General features: G+C 37.8%; 1 protein-coding gene across 4 annotated transcripts in view; it reads left to right on the top strand.

Annotated features, from left to right (window-relative positions):
• Nucleotides 1-17,224, top strand: part of MTHFD1L (methylenetetrahydrofolate dehydrogenase (NADP+ dependent) 1 like) — a 199,051-nt gene that overhangs the window by 64,568 nt on the left and 117,259 nt on the right. For all 4 annotated transcript variants that reach the window (XM_042444996.1, XM_042444915.1, XM_042445168.1 and 1 more), the window contains 8 exons: nucleotides 965-1,101; nucleotides 1,521-1,567; nucleotides 2,294-2,401; nucleotides 2,848-2,922; nucleotides 5,533-5,635; nucleotides 9,561-9,637; nucleotides 11,235-11,375; nucleotides 16,905-16,973. In XM_042444996.1, coding sequence (XP_042300930.1) covers nucleotides 965-1,101; nucleotides 1,521-1,567; nucleotides 2,294-2,401; nucleotides 2,848-2,922; nucleotides 5,533-5,635; nucleotides 9,561-9,637; nucleotides 11,235-11,375; nucleotides 16,905-16,973 — 757 coding nt within the window. The remainder of the gene's footprint in view (nucleotides 1-964; nucleotides 1,102-1,520; nucleotides 1,568-2,293; nucleotides 2,402-2,847; nucleotides 2,923-5,532; nucleotides 5,636-9,560; nucleotides 9,638-11,234; nucleotides 11,376-16,904; nucleotides 16,974-17,224) is intronic.

Genomic DNA, 17,224 nt, shown 5'->3' with positions numbered 1-17,224 from the left:
GTGCTATTACCAGGATAGCCAGGCTAGATATGGGACTGTAAAAACACTCCTTAATGGATCTAGGAGCAGGATGAGGTACCATAAACCTTGGTCAAGCAGGACAAAGATACCTGTCCTCCATCCCTTCAATACTTTAACTTTTAGCTGCAACTGTCTCTTCCAAATATGATTTTTGCCTATTTGGTGGAGAATTGTGGGAGGTGCAGGGGTATGAATGAACTGCCAGTTCTGTTCTTGTTACCAGCACCTGTATATCTTTCCCCCCCCGCCTCCACTAGCAAGACAATAGCAGTGTTAAGAGCAGATAACTGTGGCTGAAATTTGATTTTCCCACTTGATAGAGCTTTATGATACCCTTTCCTGAACCAAGATCTGTTAAGGATTAAGGTCCTAGGAGCCCCATTCTGCATCCATGTAGGTAACACTGTTTGCTGTGTACAGAAGTCTGGATGATGTGTAAGTGCTTTTTTTTCAAAAATAGAGCAATTATAATTGAAGAAGGGTATGGTTACATTACCTGAAGAAGCAGGATGGTCTTATACAGAAAACATATTTTCCCCATTCATACTTGAAACAGTTAGGCAATAATGGCTCCCATGATACACTAAATAGGAGCATTCATTACATATACTTTAAATTTTGAAAAATGACTTTTCAAGAAAGTTTTGAGGTTTTTTCTTGAATGAAAATCTATACAGAGTTCAGTACATCTTCCAAGTCTTCAGAGCAGCTGCCAAAATTATTGATTATCTTCCTGCAGCTTAAATCAATTATTTAAACAGATGAGGGATGAACGTTGTGGTTGGAAGTATTGTATGTATGAATGTAATGGTATTACCAATTTTGTAAAGCCCCATGTTGAAATTAATTGCATTTTTAATTTTTTGGCTAAGTTCATTGGATTCCATATCCTTTGTTAGACAAATCTATCAAAGGGATTTATTTTACCTTGCTTTATTGTTAGGATTACACCAACCCCTCTTGGAGAAGGGAAGAGCACTGTGACAATTGGTTTGGTTCAAGCTTTAACAGCCCACCTTAAAACAAATTCCTTCGCCTGCCTGAGACAACCTTCACAGGGACCTACATTTGGTGTTAAAGGTACTCATTCTTTAATATTGTAAGACAATACCATAATTTCATACCATAGGACATCTTAAAAGAAGCCAGTGATCCAGAAGTGAGTCTAGGAAAAAATGCTTTTTTAAAATAATGGGAAATGGGGTCCATGTTGTCTAAGTTCAAGGCTGTCAATTTTACCATACTGGTTGACATAGTAATATGTTACTGAAAAAAAGGCAAAGCGGCCATAGTTAAACTGTGTAAACTAGTGCCTTCTGAACTATTGATTCTTCTTGGTTTCTGAATGATTTTTATTAGAGAGTCTTACTGCTGTTTGGCTACTTATGTAATTTACTCCTTCCTTCAGATTGATGTTGTTGCTGCTGCTGCTGTATTCATAATATAACATGAATTTATATATAACCTCTTCTTAATATAAAGGCTTCCTTTTTGTATAGGTGGAGCAGCAGGGGGTGGATATGCTCAAGTCATACCAATGGAAGAGGTATGTATTCTAGAATTTTTTAAAAAAAATATTAACACTTGATTGCCCCTACATTGAGTTAGAGTAAATATAAAGAAAGAAGTTGTAATCTCTTCAAACCATTGCTTGTCTTTAGTCCAGAAAGTAATTGTTTCAGAGATGGCTAAATATATTTTTACAATGAAGCAGAATACAACATGACATACATAATGGGAAAGCCAACCCTGAATTACATTAATTTCATCATACATTCTAGGATCCTTTTGAACAGTTATGCTCAGCAGTATTGACAAAATAGATAGTCTCGATGTTAAGAAGAGCCTGTATCCAACATTCTGTTTGTAATAAAAAAAGATAATTCATACAACTATTTTGAAGTGCACACTATTTTTGTCCCTTAGTATTCACATTGTAAAACTTTAAATGTCTTCTAAACTCACTTGTATGAATCAAATCACAGGTTGCTACATCCTGCAAAATGATTCTTTTCCAATTTGCCTTCATGCATCTGTACTTAGGTCGTTCTGGCTTTAAGCTATCACATGCTGAACTGAAACCATCTATCTCATATTAAGTCTCTTCAGCTACAATGATGATGATTTCATATTATTTCCACAACATTTTAAAAGTTGTTCATCTGAACTGTTAATCCCACAAGTGAAAGAGCTTGGATTGGTTTCATCTACTGATTCTTGTTTAATGGGGTGTGCAAAATGAATGTCTTTCTCATTTTTCATTCATCTGTAGTTCAACCTTCACTTAACTGGTGATATTCATGCCATTACTGCAGCAAATAACTTGCTGGCTGCTGCCATAGATGCTAGGATTTTGCATGAAAACACTCAGTCTGACAAGGTAAGGTCATCATTTCCACCACTAATTTTTTTTTTACAAATTTTACTGTGAATGCTTTATTTTCTGAAGTGCAGAAGTTAAAACCTTTCAAATATTTAATCATTGACCATGAATTAATTTATATGAACATATATGATGATATATGAATTTTGTATATAGAAAGCCTTTGCAATATAGAAGCCCTCCTTCTTTGCTTCAAGCATTTTGCTAAGTGTGACAATAGTTTGGTTTATATCTATAGTTTTTCTTTCAGTAGGAAAGTCTTAGAAGCTATTGCAAATGGAGTCAAATTTGGAATAGCTTTGGAACATGTATGCAGAACATGTATGCAGTTTATTGGGAGAATCAGGAATGCATTTATAATTTTTAATCAATTTATACAATTTATAATCTTTGTGGGGACTACTAATTTTGTTATGATTTTTGTTGTTGTTTGATCCTAACAGGCCTTATATAATAGATTGGTTCCATTAGTTCATGGAGTGAGGAATTTTTCAGCTATACAGCTTGCACGCTTGAAAGTAAGTTGCTTTTAAAATCTTTAATAATAGTTCTTTTCTTTTAATCAAACCCTAATAAATTTAAGATGGTTTTGGGTTTTAATTAGGTTTTCTTATTTTTAAACTAATAAGGGCAAACAGTCCCCAATAAGGTTCAAAGCAACCTATTTATCCTATCACATACTGATTTCTACAGCCAAATAGAACTGTGTAGTTTCTGAAGAAAAAAGTTTCTGAAGAAAAAAAGGTATATCAGAATTTCAATGTTATATTTTCAGCAACTAAGATTTTCAAGATCTAGGGCCTCTTGAATACAGTTGGAGTTACTTCTGAATAAATAACTTCTTCTTTGGAATTGTTCATAGATCAAGAAACCTAGAAATAAAAACCATTACTGTACTGCTACTTTTCAAAGAACACTTTCCCTCCTATTGGTATAGCAGGTATTTTATCATAATGCAAGAAATAGATTGGAAATATTGCATTACATAGTTGATGAATTCACATGTTCTTTAACCAGCTTCAAAACGGAGCTGAAGACCATCCTGTTCAGAGAAGCGTTCCCAGGCATTGCATAATTGTCACTTGCTATTTGATGTTCTTTTGTTGTCTGTTTTATTGAATCACTTCCTGTATTGCTATGTATTTTATATGTATTATCCTACTAGAGAGGCCCCCTACCCACCATCTTTCCCTTCTCCTTTTGTGTCATGTCTTTTTAGATTGTAAGCCCGAGGGCAGGGAACCGTCCAATTAAAAAGATTGTATGTACAGCGCTGTGTAAATTTACAGCGCTTTATAAATAAAGCTTAATAATAATAATAATAATAATAATACTGTTCATGTAGGTGCGGTTAAGTGTATAACTGGAATAATACTAAAGTTTATTGACCTTGGTTCTCATCCCTCAGTGGATGAAGAGATATCTAGACCATATATATATATATATATATATATATATATATATATATAATCTTTTACAAGTACAGTGAATGTTCCACTATAAATTACTGTCAGTTGCTGACAATAAAGATACATCATCAAAATATGGCAGCCTGATTAAGAGCAGAAATTTATGAAAGATTAATCAAGCATGCATTGGTTAGGAGCATCTACCCCTCGATCAAGCAATAGTTGACTCAAACCATATTTTGTCAGTTTGAATGATGCCATGGTGAAGCAGAAGCAAAAGCTTCCAGACTGTTTGCAGCCAAGTTGCATATGCCCAAGGCTCCCTGCATTTCTGTTGATTTATTAACATCAACTACAGTTTACCATGATATCTGAGCATTATGGCAATGCTCAGATATCATGGTAAACTGTAGTTGATGTTAATAAATATTACTTTTTAGATTTAGTTTATGGTCCAGTTAATGTCATTGATAACCACTGGGTGGCAATGAATGGCTGCAAAGCACTCATGGAGCCTAGTGTTGTTGTTTTTAACCAACACCTACTATCTTTTTAGAATCTATATTTTAAAACAGGCAGTGATGGTTTCTATTTTTTTTCTCTACAGTAAAATTGTTCTTACAGAGACTTGAGTCAAACTGCATTATTTCTGCAGCGCAGATTAGACCTAAGTCTTCTTTTTCATTCTAAAGAGAAGGTGTTGTTCAGTGACTCCATGAAATGAGGAGAGTAAAGGACACTGGTGAGGTCAGCAGGCACTCTCAGGGTGCAAGAAGATTTAGTAATCCTGCTGGATTGTTTTGTTGGTTCCTTTGTATTAATTGAAGGCAACCAAGCTGTGCTTCTTTCTTTTGACCAGCACAGTTAACAACTTCTTTCTAGCACCCACTGCATGTTCTCACAGCATTAGTTCCACACCTCTCAAGTTGTCTTCCCAGTCGTATCTTTTTAGTGGTGAAAGATCAACTTCAATTCATTGGCAAACCAAATGTAAATCTTGACCATAGCCAAACCAACTGAAGTCCCTACAAATGAAAAAACCCAAGATATAAACTAAACAAACCAAACCGAAAGGTTCTAACAAAAACTGTGAATAGCCAGGATAAATAGGAGAATAACTGAACCCTGGAGCAGAACAACCAATATTATTTCTAAAAGGGTATAAATACCCCACTGAAAAGTCTGCAAATGCAAAGGGTAAATACATAATGATGATAAAAATTTCAAAAGTCAAAGCCAGAGTAACTGAACCCTGGAAGAAAAAAAAAAGTAAAATATCAAAATGGGTACAAAAAAAACCCCTTAAAATTATGCAAATGCAGAAAATAAACTGATTTAGTAATAAAAACACAAGGCCAGACGCGTTTCGACTACCGTCTTCCTCAGTGGCCTGCCAACATTCAAAATATAACTAATATATCAACTCCTTAGCTCACACTATGTGACTGCACTCAATTCAAAAGTAGCAATAATCCAAGGTTCAGTTACTGAGGTTTGACCCCTTCGGTTTGGTTTGTTTAGTTTAAATCCTGACCATAGGACATGGTATCTGGCATGATGGGAATTGCAGTCCAACACTTTTGGAGGTGGGTGTTGAATTGTAGAAGACTGGGCTACAGCATATGATGCCTTCTATAACTGAATTGTGTTTGTATTTCTACAGCTTTCAAAGCAACAGTCCTCATTTATCTCTTGCTCTTCTTTACTTTGTCTTTCCAGAGATTAGGAATAACCAAAACAGATCCTGACACATTAACAACAGATGAAATTAACAGATTTGTCCGCCTTGACATAGACCCCTCTACAATAACATGGCAAAGAGGTAGGCATTTGCTCATAAGAGGAGTCTGTTATCAAACCATAGGTCTATCTAGTCCCGCATTCTGTGTCCTGCAGTGGCTAGCCAGATGTTGATAATAACTGTTTATGTGGTATTCTGGTTTATAGCCACTTGTAGACTCATTGAATCAATGGAACTTAAATTTTAAGTGTTCATTTACCAATTCATGATTGCTCAGTGGGCCTACTCTAGTTGGGACTAACAACTGAATTTAGGCCCTTGGTCATTATTATTATCTAGAAACCTTAACCTGTTGTATATTTTATACCTTGGCACAATATAAACATGAACTCTTTTCAAAAAGTTTATTTGTGAATTTGTGAATCCCTATAAGCATCCATCTGCAACATGATTTAAGAATCAAATGCCTGACTAAACAAAAAGGTATTTGCTTGATGATGGAAAGACAGCAGAGAGAGAGAGACAGTTGAACTTCCCTTGTTGGGGAGGCTCAAAGCCTTGGAACAGCCACTGAGAAGGATCCTGTGTCCTCTCCAAATAATCTTGTGATGATTGTGGCACTTGTCCCAAAGACTTTGTCAGGTCCATGTAGGGAGATGGAGTCTTATAGATAATATGGACCCAAGCCATATAAGGCCTTTAAGGTCATATCCAGCACTTTTGAATTTACCTGGAAACCGACCAGTAGCTAGAGAAGCTGTTTCAACAAAAGAATTATGTATTCTCTGTATATCAAGCCCCAGTCAGCAGCCTGGTTGCAGCATTTTGGACCTGCTGAAGTCCAAGTTTAGTTTAGGAGTGGGGAAAATTTGTCCTACAGAGGTTTTGGCCTATAACTCACAACAGCTCGACCTAACATGGCAAATGAAAAAGAATTATGGGAGTTGTGGGCCAAAATAACTAGGGGACAAAAGCTTATGTATTATAAATGAATCTTGATCCAAAAACAATTTCTGGATTGTGTAGGTTGTCTGTGAAACATTCATGCACTTGATACTTTCTGACAAAATGTCTTCATGCATATTCATTCAGCATAATAATTCCTGTAGTCAGTTCACGAGTGCCAGGTGTTCTACAAATCTGGTTTCCCAAGGTAAACTATCATGTCCTGTGAACACTGCTCCTACAGTCTACACAGAGTTGAGGACTGTGTATGCTTCCATAGAGTCCCAGAAGCTTCCTTTTTCATTTTGCAAATGGTAATGCCAGTTCTGTTTTCATACCTAATCAGGATATGAGAATTAAGAGTCGTCTCATGAAAGTCAGTTTAGCCTTTCACTGCTAGTAACATACAGAAATTTGTGTAGATTACATCTGAAAAAAATCATCTACAGCTGTCTAGCATGACTTTTGTATCCATTTTCTTGCCGAGTTTTTTGTGTGCTTTTTTAAAAAAAGGATTATGGTCAGTCAGTGAGGAGAGAAAAATCTTTACTCAAATACCTTCTGTTACTTAATGTTCTTGAGTTGAGCGCTGGAGAGAAACAAGATCCAGTGATGTTCTTATTAGCTAAGTAGAACATGTGGAGAGTTGCCAAGAATATAAGGCTTTTCTAAAAAAAAAAAAAGTGTGGTCATAATTTTGCTGTGTTCGTGTGTGTGTGTGTGTGTGTGTGTGTGTGAGGAGGATGGAAATACAATTTATAATTACATCAAGGTAAAAATATCAGCCACCTCCTTTGGAATTTATTTTCTTTATGGTTTAAGGAGTGTGGGTGGTATGTCCTATAAGTCTCAAATAAAACATGTAAAAATACAATATCTTCCACTTATTCCATGTTCTCCACAATTAACAAAGAACTTGGAGAATACAAGTGAGGGACAGAAAATCTACCATCTTTGTTCCCCTAAGTTATTGCCTGTGGACAAGGATAGCTATCACAGCAATGGGTTACTAGTAATCCAAACCAAAGTTTGCAGACTCCAAAGATCCCTCCAGATCTTCCCAATATCCAGTGAATGAGGAAAGGGCAATGGGATCACATCTGCTGTATGTTTCAGGGTGGGGTTCCTTCCAGTAACCATCCATTTGGGGTGAAGTGAATAAAGATCTACCCTTTCGGCCACCACTGCCCCCCCGCCCAATGGCACTGGGTGACACTAGGAGTGGTGGCACCACTGATTCTACGTAAACATTAGGAATTACTTATTTAATGTAAGGAATGTTTTTCATTGGAACAAAATGACTACCTTGAAGGATGGTGAACTCTCCTTCTTTGGAGATCTTTAAACAGAATTTGGATATACATCTTTCAGGAGTGCTTTAACTGCATATTCCTGCATTGCAGGATGTTGGAATGTTGGCCTTTGTGGTCCCTCCCAACTTGTAAGATTCTAACCCTAACTTAGGTCCCCTCTTTGTTACCTTCAAACATACACCTCTCAAAAGTGTGCTCTGTATCACAAGTTCCTTGAAGAGGAAAAAACTTTGGAGAATGCACAGCTGGCCAGAGGGTAGTAGGACTTACCCTCTGTTATATTTTAAATCAAAGTTAAATTCTTTATGCATGTCCCTAACTTTGCAAACCAAAATCAGCTTGCCTTCACTTTGGAGTTCAGTATAACTATACACTTTGTAAATTGATTGTTGGCAGTACATTTTTTAAAAAAATGACACACTGTCTTCTCCATTATGAGATAAAAGCAAATACTTTATTTCAACATGATGTAAAATGAAAAACACAGTTGTGGCAGAATTAAGGAAGTCTGTGCTTATTAATGAAGGTGTGGGTGGTGGTTAGTCTGGTTTCTGGTAGCTCATTTAACTAAGAATCTCTCTTTTTGACCCATGGCATTGGTCTCAGTTATTGTACAATATCATAATAAAGATTATTTCTCCTGTTCACTTACTTGATCTTAAATAGCAATGGAAATCTTGTTGCATCATTCAACTAGATAAAACATGCTTTTTTAAACATTCTGTAAGCCCTTTACATTTTTCCTTCCATGCTTTTGTTGGTAATCTAGCAAATTTACAGTTGTTTAAGTATTTGGGATTAGATACATTCCCATCATATCTTGCATTTGGCAACAAAACATGATCAGGATTATTCTGTTGATATTTCCCTAATTCTGGAGGGAAGTGATAAAAAGCTAGTGTTTAAATCATCTGGTTTTATTTTAACTTGTATGCCATTTTCAGTTGCATGTTAAAAGTAAAAATGCATTGAGTTTAGTGATAGGGGAAAAATTACATAAAGTTTTGCTTCATGAGTCAATTATCAAATGGCACAGGGACCTAAAGCACATGGTCAAAATGACGTGGTTTCAAGCTGCATTGGGGCTCTGCTGTTTACACAGCTTGAAGCTGTGCTGAGACTGTGCCAATGAAAAAAACTGGGCCAAGAAGGAGCAGATAAAATCTGCTACTTCCAGCAGCCCAGTTTAGGACTGGGGCGGTAGCCTGGATTGGGACTGGGCACATGTGGTTGCCATGCTCCCAATGCAACTGGCACCAGCATGGCCTCATGCTGCTCCTTTGGGCCCATCTGTTCCAGGCGAGAGTTGACCTTTCTGAAGTATCTTCTGGATTTATATTTTTACAATATTGTCAATTTGTTTTCAGAAAAGATTTTTGGCAGAGTGGGGTGCGATATTGTGGCACCAGAATTCATTTTTAGCAAAGGTTGAATTGCTGCCTGTCAGGGATGCTGTACCTATGGATACCCTTCATAGACAGGGAGTTGAACTAAATGACCTTTGGGGTTTCTCCCTGGTCTCCAGTTCTGTAATGATATACTTCAGAATTTGTATCACACCACACTGCTGAGCATCTCATGTCTTACCAAGAAGAATTACAGTTATTAGATAGTATGAAATATATACATTCTAAATAGGAAGGGTTTACATATTGAAGGATGGGATGTAGATATGGTTTCTTTTAAGTTCAACTGAAATTTCTAATCCCTTTTTAAATACAAATGTTTATTCCTTTTCCCCTTTCAAGTGATGGACACAAATGATAGATTCCTTAGGAAAATAACAATTGGACAAGCAAATACAGAGAAAGGATTTTCTCGTCAGGTAAACAAACGTCTAACTATCTTTTATGTTTAGAAATGGAATATTATTCCTTTGGTAAAATGTTGAAAACCTGGTTTCACTAAGGCTTTAGAGATAAACAAATTTGTATCTTGCTTTGATACAGTTTACTGGTTTATAGTAATAGTTTCAATAATGTGATCTGCTTAAATAGCAATCAGCAATGTGCTGTTATATAGGCAAAATATATGAAGCACAATCTTACATCTGCTTATTTAGAAATTCCATTGTATTTAATTGGGTGGTGGTGGTAATAATAATAATGATGATAAATATTATCTATAAAATACAGCAACAAATAGGCACATAATGCAGTTAAAACATACTCCAATTAATTCATAATTTAACGTTCATAATTGAACTGCAGAAGGCTCTGGAATTAGATTCAGACGGAAGATTTCTGAGTTAGACCCCTCATCACCAAATAGTTCAGCCGGATGTGAATGTGCAGATGCAATACATTCAGGGAGAAAAATTTTCTTAAGAGTATGTGTGTACACATTCTGGAAAACAAACAAATATCATCTAGATGCCATACACCGCAAAGTGGCCTGAAACCACTTCTTTTGGTCCATCTGTTTGAGGCCCTAATATTCCAAGGACATATTGAAGGTTTAAGTACATTAGCTGAGCTTGTAAATCATACCTCCCTTTTTGAGCCCATTAGAATTCTAAGATCTTCTGGAGAGGCCCTCCTCTCTGTCCCACTACCTTCTCAGGCTCATTTGATGGGAACAAGGACACTGTGATGGCTCTGTCCTTGCTCTCCTTCTGTCATCAGTTTAAAACATTTTTATGCCTTCAGGGTTTTGGAAACTGACTGGGGTGAGCTTTTAATGCTGTGCAGTAATAATAATAATAATTTGTTTTAAGGCTTGTATATAGTTGTTATTGATTGTTAATGTTTAATGTTTTCACTTTATAAATTATTTGTCTTTTAAATGACTTTTATATTGATATTTTATTGGAGCTTTTGTGTAATCTTAATTTCTATTGTTTATAAATATTTTGTTAGCTGCCTTGAGCGAAAAGTGGGATGTAAATGAATAAAATAACAATAACAACAGCAGATGAGGGGTGGGGAAAATCTTTGACTCTCTAAATGATTGGCACAAAAGTTTCATCAACCTTAACTGATATAAATAATGGGAATGTGGAATTTGTAGTACAAAACATCTAGAGTGCCACCATATCTTCACCCTTTCTGTAGATGACAATCTTTCTACAGATTTACTGGCATTATATCATTTATCAGTCATTGTGGGGGCTCATCCATAGTAGTTTCTCCAATTTTTTATTCAGCACCCCACTGATGTTGGTTCGCTTTGCAGAATGGCACTTGATCTTGCTTTGTTTATTGCCACTTTTCTCCATGACTCCTTCTCCAGAGAGGCAGCTCACCCTTTTTTGCTACAGAAAGAGGAGTCTGAAAATACAGTTGCCATACAAACAGCTTGGGGCAATGTAGCTCCAGAGCAGTACTTTCCCCATCCCAGTGTCTTAAGGTGGTGTATGTAAGGTTACCAGGTGGGAGCTTCAAATGTCTCTGTCTCATAGACCTCTAATTTTCTCTTTGCAGGCTCAGTTTGATATAGCTGTTGCAAGTGAAATCATGGCAATCTTAGCACTTACCAGCAGCCTATCTGATATGAAAGAGAGAATGGGAAAAATTGTAGTTGCTAACAACAAACAAGGGCAACCGGTGACCGCAGAAGATTTGGTATGAATCACTTTCATTTCTTGAAAGTATTTTCCTTTTTAAGGCACAATAAGCCTTTTAAAACTTAGACTAAGCTAATCTTTTTTCCTAGTTCTTTTTCAAATTATTGAAAAATCAAATGGAAATACTTGTTTTGTTTTTTTAAAAAAACCTGCTGGTTATAGAAATTTCTGTTTCTAAAATCCTTATCTAGCCTAGTGATGCCCAAAATGAGAGCTTGGAACATTACATTTAAAAAGTATTTTCATATAACTTGTTCTGAAACATCTTCCTCAATATCTAGTTAACACTTCATACAGTGCGCCCTCCCCTTACGCGGGGATCCATTCTGGATCCCTCTGCATAAGGGGAAATCAGCGTATGCTGAAGCCCCATAGGAACTAATGGGGCTTGTGCCTGTGGCGCGCAGCGGTGTGGCGGTGCACACACGCCTTGGGCGCATGCCCCATTCGTTCTTCCAGGGCGTGACGGGCTCTTCTGCCGTGGCTTTCAGCCTATGCTGAAAGCCACGTATGGTGCGCCCGCGTAAAATGCGGGTGCTCTGTGCTCTGCAGCTCATTACTTTTGTTTGTTTTTGTGTGTATGGAAGAAAGCCATCGAAAAGTAAAGAAAATATAGTAGTCTAAAATTGAAGAAAAAAATTTTTTTTTGCCAATTGCTGCTAAAATTGTCCAAATAAAGAAAGAAATGAAATAAAGCATTTGGAAAATGCTTGTCTTTAGGTATACATTCAAGTTCTATATGGTGATGATCAGTAGCGTCACTAGGGTTGGTGCAGTAACTCATGGTTTCACTCCTCCATTAAGTCCTCCTGTTCTACACCATACAGAATCCTTAGTAATTATTTGTGTATTAATATTATTCATAAATTGTAATTCCCATATATCACTGAATGTAATGGTGATACTTGTGATATAATCAACTGTCAAAATTGAAATTATACTTTTAAATTATAATGTGCTATGCACAGCCTAAATTATTTATACATATATAGACTTACATGGCTAAAGTGAAAGATTTTTTAAAGAAAAATATTAAAAATTTTAAAATTAAATAGAATTAAAAGTAAATTATTTTTTAAAAAACAAGCAAACCTGAGACCTCTCCTTTCTCCTCCCACTCACACCATCCTTTCTGCTGAGCTCCAGCATTTTAAAGGGATTCAGGTGAATGCCACAGCCTGTGTCTGCCAAAAGGCAAATGTTTAGAGACCAGTGGTATCACCCATTTAGGGTGTCATCTGCTGTGCCCCATACCCCCTCTAGTGGCACCTCTGGTGAAAACCTTTGTGTTTCAGCAGCTCTAATTGCTGTATGAGTTTTATTTAATATTTTATTACAATATCAACCTATTTTAATTATATTGTTTGTAATTTTGTTGTATGTGAACAACAGAAAAGTTCTTTTTTGTACACAGAATAAAATTAAAATAAAAGAATTTATTTTGCAAAGTAAGACATGGCAGTGTAGGATTTTGCTTTCAGGAGTGCAATTCACAAATAACTTCTAAGAACAGTATCATACTTCCATCAAAACTCAAGAATCTCTTTGAAAATACCCACGTTTTTAGAGTTACCAGGTTTTTTATATTAGACTGATATTTTGACAATGTACTTAATGTTTACCCTAAGCCACTAATTCCTTCTCTCTTTCACTTGTTTCGGATGTGAATAATGTTTAATATGCCCTGCAAATATGCAATTGCTCTTAATTTCAGGGTGCTATACCACATTTTCACAGTAGTGTAATCAAATCTAAAATACACACAGGCTGATGAGAAACAGATGCTCAAAGGGTTGAGGAGGGGAGGAGGCAGAGAAGAAAAGGTAAATTGAATATTTCATAAACTCAGAGGCTTGTTACACAAGTGTAATGAGTTTTAAAAAACCCAGCCTCTATAACAGACTCAGGCTCTGTAATAGACTACAGAATTTGTTGCCAAAATATGGTGTTCATTGAGTAGATTTCTGAAGACTGGATTGCAATTTGGCTGATGCATTATGATAAAACGGTTATTGCACAGATGCCATATCTTCATGGTAAATTAAAGTGGCATGCTCAAGATTAGTATTTCAGCAGCTATGAGGAATTTTAAATAAATATGTAGTTATTTGTATAGCAAAGAAGCATCTTAATTTACTGTGGAAGGACTGTTTTTTGTTTTTTTTAAAATGTTGAAGTCCAATTACTTCTTTACTCATTTTACAGATAATATGCAATAGAAGATAGTGTCTTGAAGCCCAGGCTTTACCTGTTTTTGTGCTGACTTTATGTTAAAAAACAAAGAATTATCCAAAAGCACATCCCAATTCTTTATACAGTTACAGTGATAATCAGTATCCTAAGATGCCTTATTTCAGACCTGTTCAAGCAAAACATCCAAGCAGATTCATTCTACTATATTTTGATGTCAAATATTGCCATAAAAAACTGAATTCAACTTTTAATTGCAAAAAACCCCCAGCTTTTGGCTTTGCCTCTTCAGGAAAAGAATGTATTGTCAGAGAAATGCCTGCTGAAGGACAGAGAAATTCCTACTAAAGAGCAGGGGCATGGGTTAGGACAGACCATAGGAAGGTGGAAATGGGGCTGACTATTGTTTTTCAAACCTTTATAGACAAACTGGCTTTCTGGTTACAGCTGCATGAGTTTTTTGCAGATGCCAGTCACCTGTTGATTTGTGGGAACCCCATGAATTTCATACAGTTTTCTTAGGCAACAAAAGCTCAAAGGTGTTTTTGCCATAAAATCTAAAATTGGTGGTATCTCAGCCTCCCAGCTTAAGTTAAGACTTGCTGAGTTAGATTAAGGATTCATCTGATCAACATCTATTTCCAAACTGGTCAGCCTCAGTAAGCACGAGAAAGAGTAGAGTAAGGCATTTTCCCTCTCCTGTTGATTTCCTCACAATTTGATACTGAGAGGCATATTACTTACATACTTACTTACATACTTACTTATTTACTGTGTTTATATTCACTCTTCAGTCAGAAAGGCTCTCAGAGTGGCTTACTACAGATAGTTAATTATACATTTTCCTGCGCTCAGGTTTACAATCTAAAAAAGACATGGCACAAAAGAAGAAGGGAATGGCAGCAGGAAGGGGAATAATTCCAGCAGTTCTTCTCCCCCTCCGTGGCCTGGACCATGGCAGATGGACTAGAGAGAGGGCCTACTTACTTTAGGTCAAACCTGATGAGGTTGGCTGGCCTTTGTCTCCCTCTGAGGCCAGATAATGTCAGATGAATCTCAGGCACGTTACAGACGCGCCTAAAAGTACGTACTCAGCACGTACTAGGGTTAGAAAGGGGCGTCCCTTCTGGACGCCCCCACCCTAGTACGTGCTCAGCACGTACAAAATGGTGGTGCCCGTTCCACACGGGGGCTGCCATGAAGACGTCATGAACGCGCCGCCTCCAAATGAGGCGGCGCGGATGTGATGTCGCGCCGCGCAAGGGCACATAGAGCGCCCTTTCTGCAGTCCAAAAAGGAGCTCTGAAACGGGGCTCCTTTTGCTGTTTGCGTTGCTGGCACAGCCTTCAGATGGCTGTGCCAGCAACGCAAGGGAGAAAGGGGCCGAGTGGCCCCTTTCTCCTCCTCCCCGCCGTCGTCGGGTGTCCTTGGGGCATGAAGCCCCAAGGACATCCCTTTCCAGGCCGTAGGGAACTGACCTTTTGCCACTTCCCCATGGCCTGGAAAACGGCGGATCAGGGCCTTGGAGGCTGCTGTTCTGGCAGCTAAGGCCCCGATACAGCGGGGAAAGGGGCGACTGCAAGCCGTCCCAAACGGGCAGTCTGTAACCCGCCTCAGTTTTCATTTTGTTACCTGCTCATTCACTTTGAAGAGAGGTGAAGCTTTCCACAGACTGCTTTGGATGGTACCAAAACAATTAATTTAGTGTCACCCAGAAATATAGCTACTCAGTAGCATGTTTTATAAAAGATGGGCTTTTCTGTCCTGGTGAGCAAATAACCTCTTCTATAGAGGAATGAAAAGTCAGCTAGCCCAGACTTTTTCTATAGCAAAAGCATGTACTGTATACTATGTAATTTCTTCCCAAACAAGACAGCAGTGTGCCTGAACTAGGCCCCTGTCTTCATGGGCTGAATAAACCAACCTCCCGCATCTTCTCAGTGGGGAGTCTGCACACTGCATAGTGCAAATAGACTGGACAACTCCTGACCTGTTCAGCACCAAATCCAGGCAATACCCCTCTTAACGCATATTAAAATAACTCCCTCTTTGCTCTAGATCAGTAATTCCCAAACTTTGGATCTCCAGGTGTTTTGGACTTCAGCTCCCAGAATTCCTGCAAGTTGGCCAACCTGGCTAGGGCTTCTGGGGGCTGAAGTCCAACGCACTGGAGGACCAAAGTTTGGGAACCACGGCTCTAGATTCTCCAGCAAGACCTAGAACTCTCTGTTTCAATGCAGGGCAGCTGTTTAAAACATGTCCTGCTGTGCCACCCAGTGCCGCTGCTGCACATCTCTCTCTTTGAAGTCAGCATTAGGTGCTCACTGATGTGATTGAGGCTGAGCATTTCCTACTGACCTCAGGTGCGAGTGACTCACAATGGCATTTGGCACAGTGGGACACACAAGCGGGCAGCCTCCCATTAGAAAGAAGGGCCTGGGATTAGCAGGGAGGTTGGGCAGCTCTGGGATCACGAAACTCCAGGCTGCTCCTGGCCAGTGTAGACAGGATCCGGGGCATATTGCAGAAGGGAAGGTGTTTGCAATGCAAATAGTTCCTGATGGTTCCACACTTTGAGGCCTGTTACTTACCTTGACTGGTCTGTCTCCCAGTGCCTATTTCTAAGAGGACTGACTTAAAAGGTACTATGAGAACCTTGCATTCAAAAGAGGAAAATATTCAGCCTACCGCTGTTCTAGTGTCACTTGCTTTTCACTTGGGAATAGGCTCCCCAGATCTCAGAATTTGGTTGTAAGACTCTAGCCTTCAAAGAAAGTGAGTGTGAGCATTGCCTTGAAAAGTATATGTATGTTTTCCTAAGCCTTTGGCTTGAAATCTTTGGGGTTGGGTTAGTCCTAAACTTGAAACACTTGTGAGGGAGGGGAAAACAGCCTAAATCACCTGGGCTACTGCTGCTGAAGAGACTCAGTCACGTACTAAGTCCTCCAGCACTGTTTTTGACTTGGAAGAATTTGCTCTTCCACCAACTTCTCTGAAACATGCAGACGTCTTGGAGATGGAAAAGTATTGGTGGCAACCATGAGTTATGGTAGACTCTAAAAAGATATAGTTTGTTGATCTTTCTGCCTGCAAAGCTTTTCTATTTTCCATGTAATTGCTTTTCAACTGGTACTGTGGTGAATTTTCAGAGGCTTCTTTGTTTAGAGTTTATGGAAATGGAGGCCATATTTATCATATTTTACCATCAACCTGTGAAAAGAAAAGTTTTTAATACTTGCATATTGGTTTATAGATAAACAATTTGATTACATGAGCTACTCACTTTCAGCTAAGATTAATCTGAAAACTAAATTTAAATAAAGTCTCTCTTTTTTAGGGAGTAACTGGTGCTCTGGCAGTCCTGATGAAGGATGCAATTAAACCAACGCTGATGCAGACCTTAGAGGTGAGTCTAGTCATTTGTAATCCCAGCCTTTCATTTTGTTTCTTTTAAGACTGTGTCTAAGATGCAAGAGTGTATAGATATAAAAGATATCTATATCTTTTATATATCAAAGATATCAAAAGATATAAAAAAATGTCAGATGTATCCAGTGGTATCCATCTGCTAGCACCGGGGTGGAAAAATTCAGCTTGTGGGCCATCCATTATTATTATTATTATTATTATTATTATTATTATTATTATTATTATTAT

Source organism: Sceloporus undulatus, chromosome 1 (assembly GCF_019175285.1).
Source record: "Sceloporus undulatus isolate JIND9_A2432 ecotype Alabama chromosome 1, SceUnd_v1.1, whole genome shotgun sequence".
Lineage (NCBI taxonomy): Eukaryota > Metazoa > Chordata > Lepidosauria > Squamata > Phrynosomatidae > Sceloporus > Sceloporus undulatus.
Note: the sequence above shows the minus strand (reverse complement) of the source record. Positions and strands in the feature narration are given on the sequence as shown.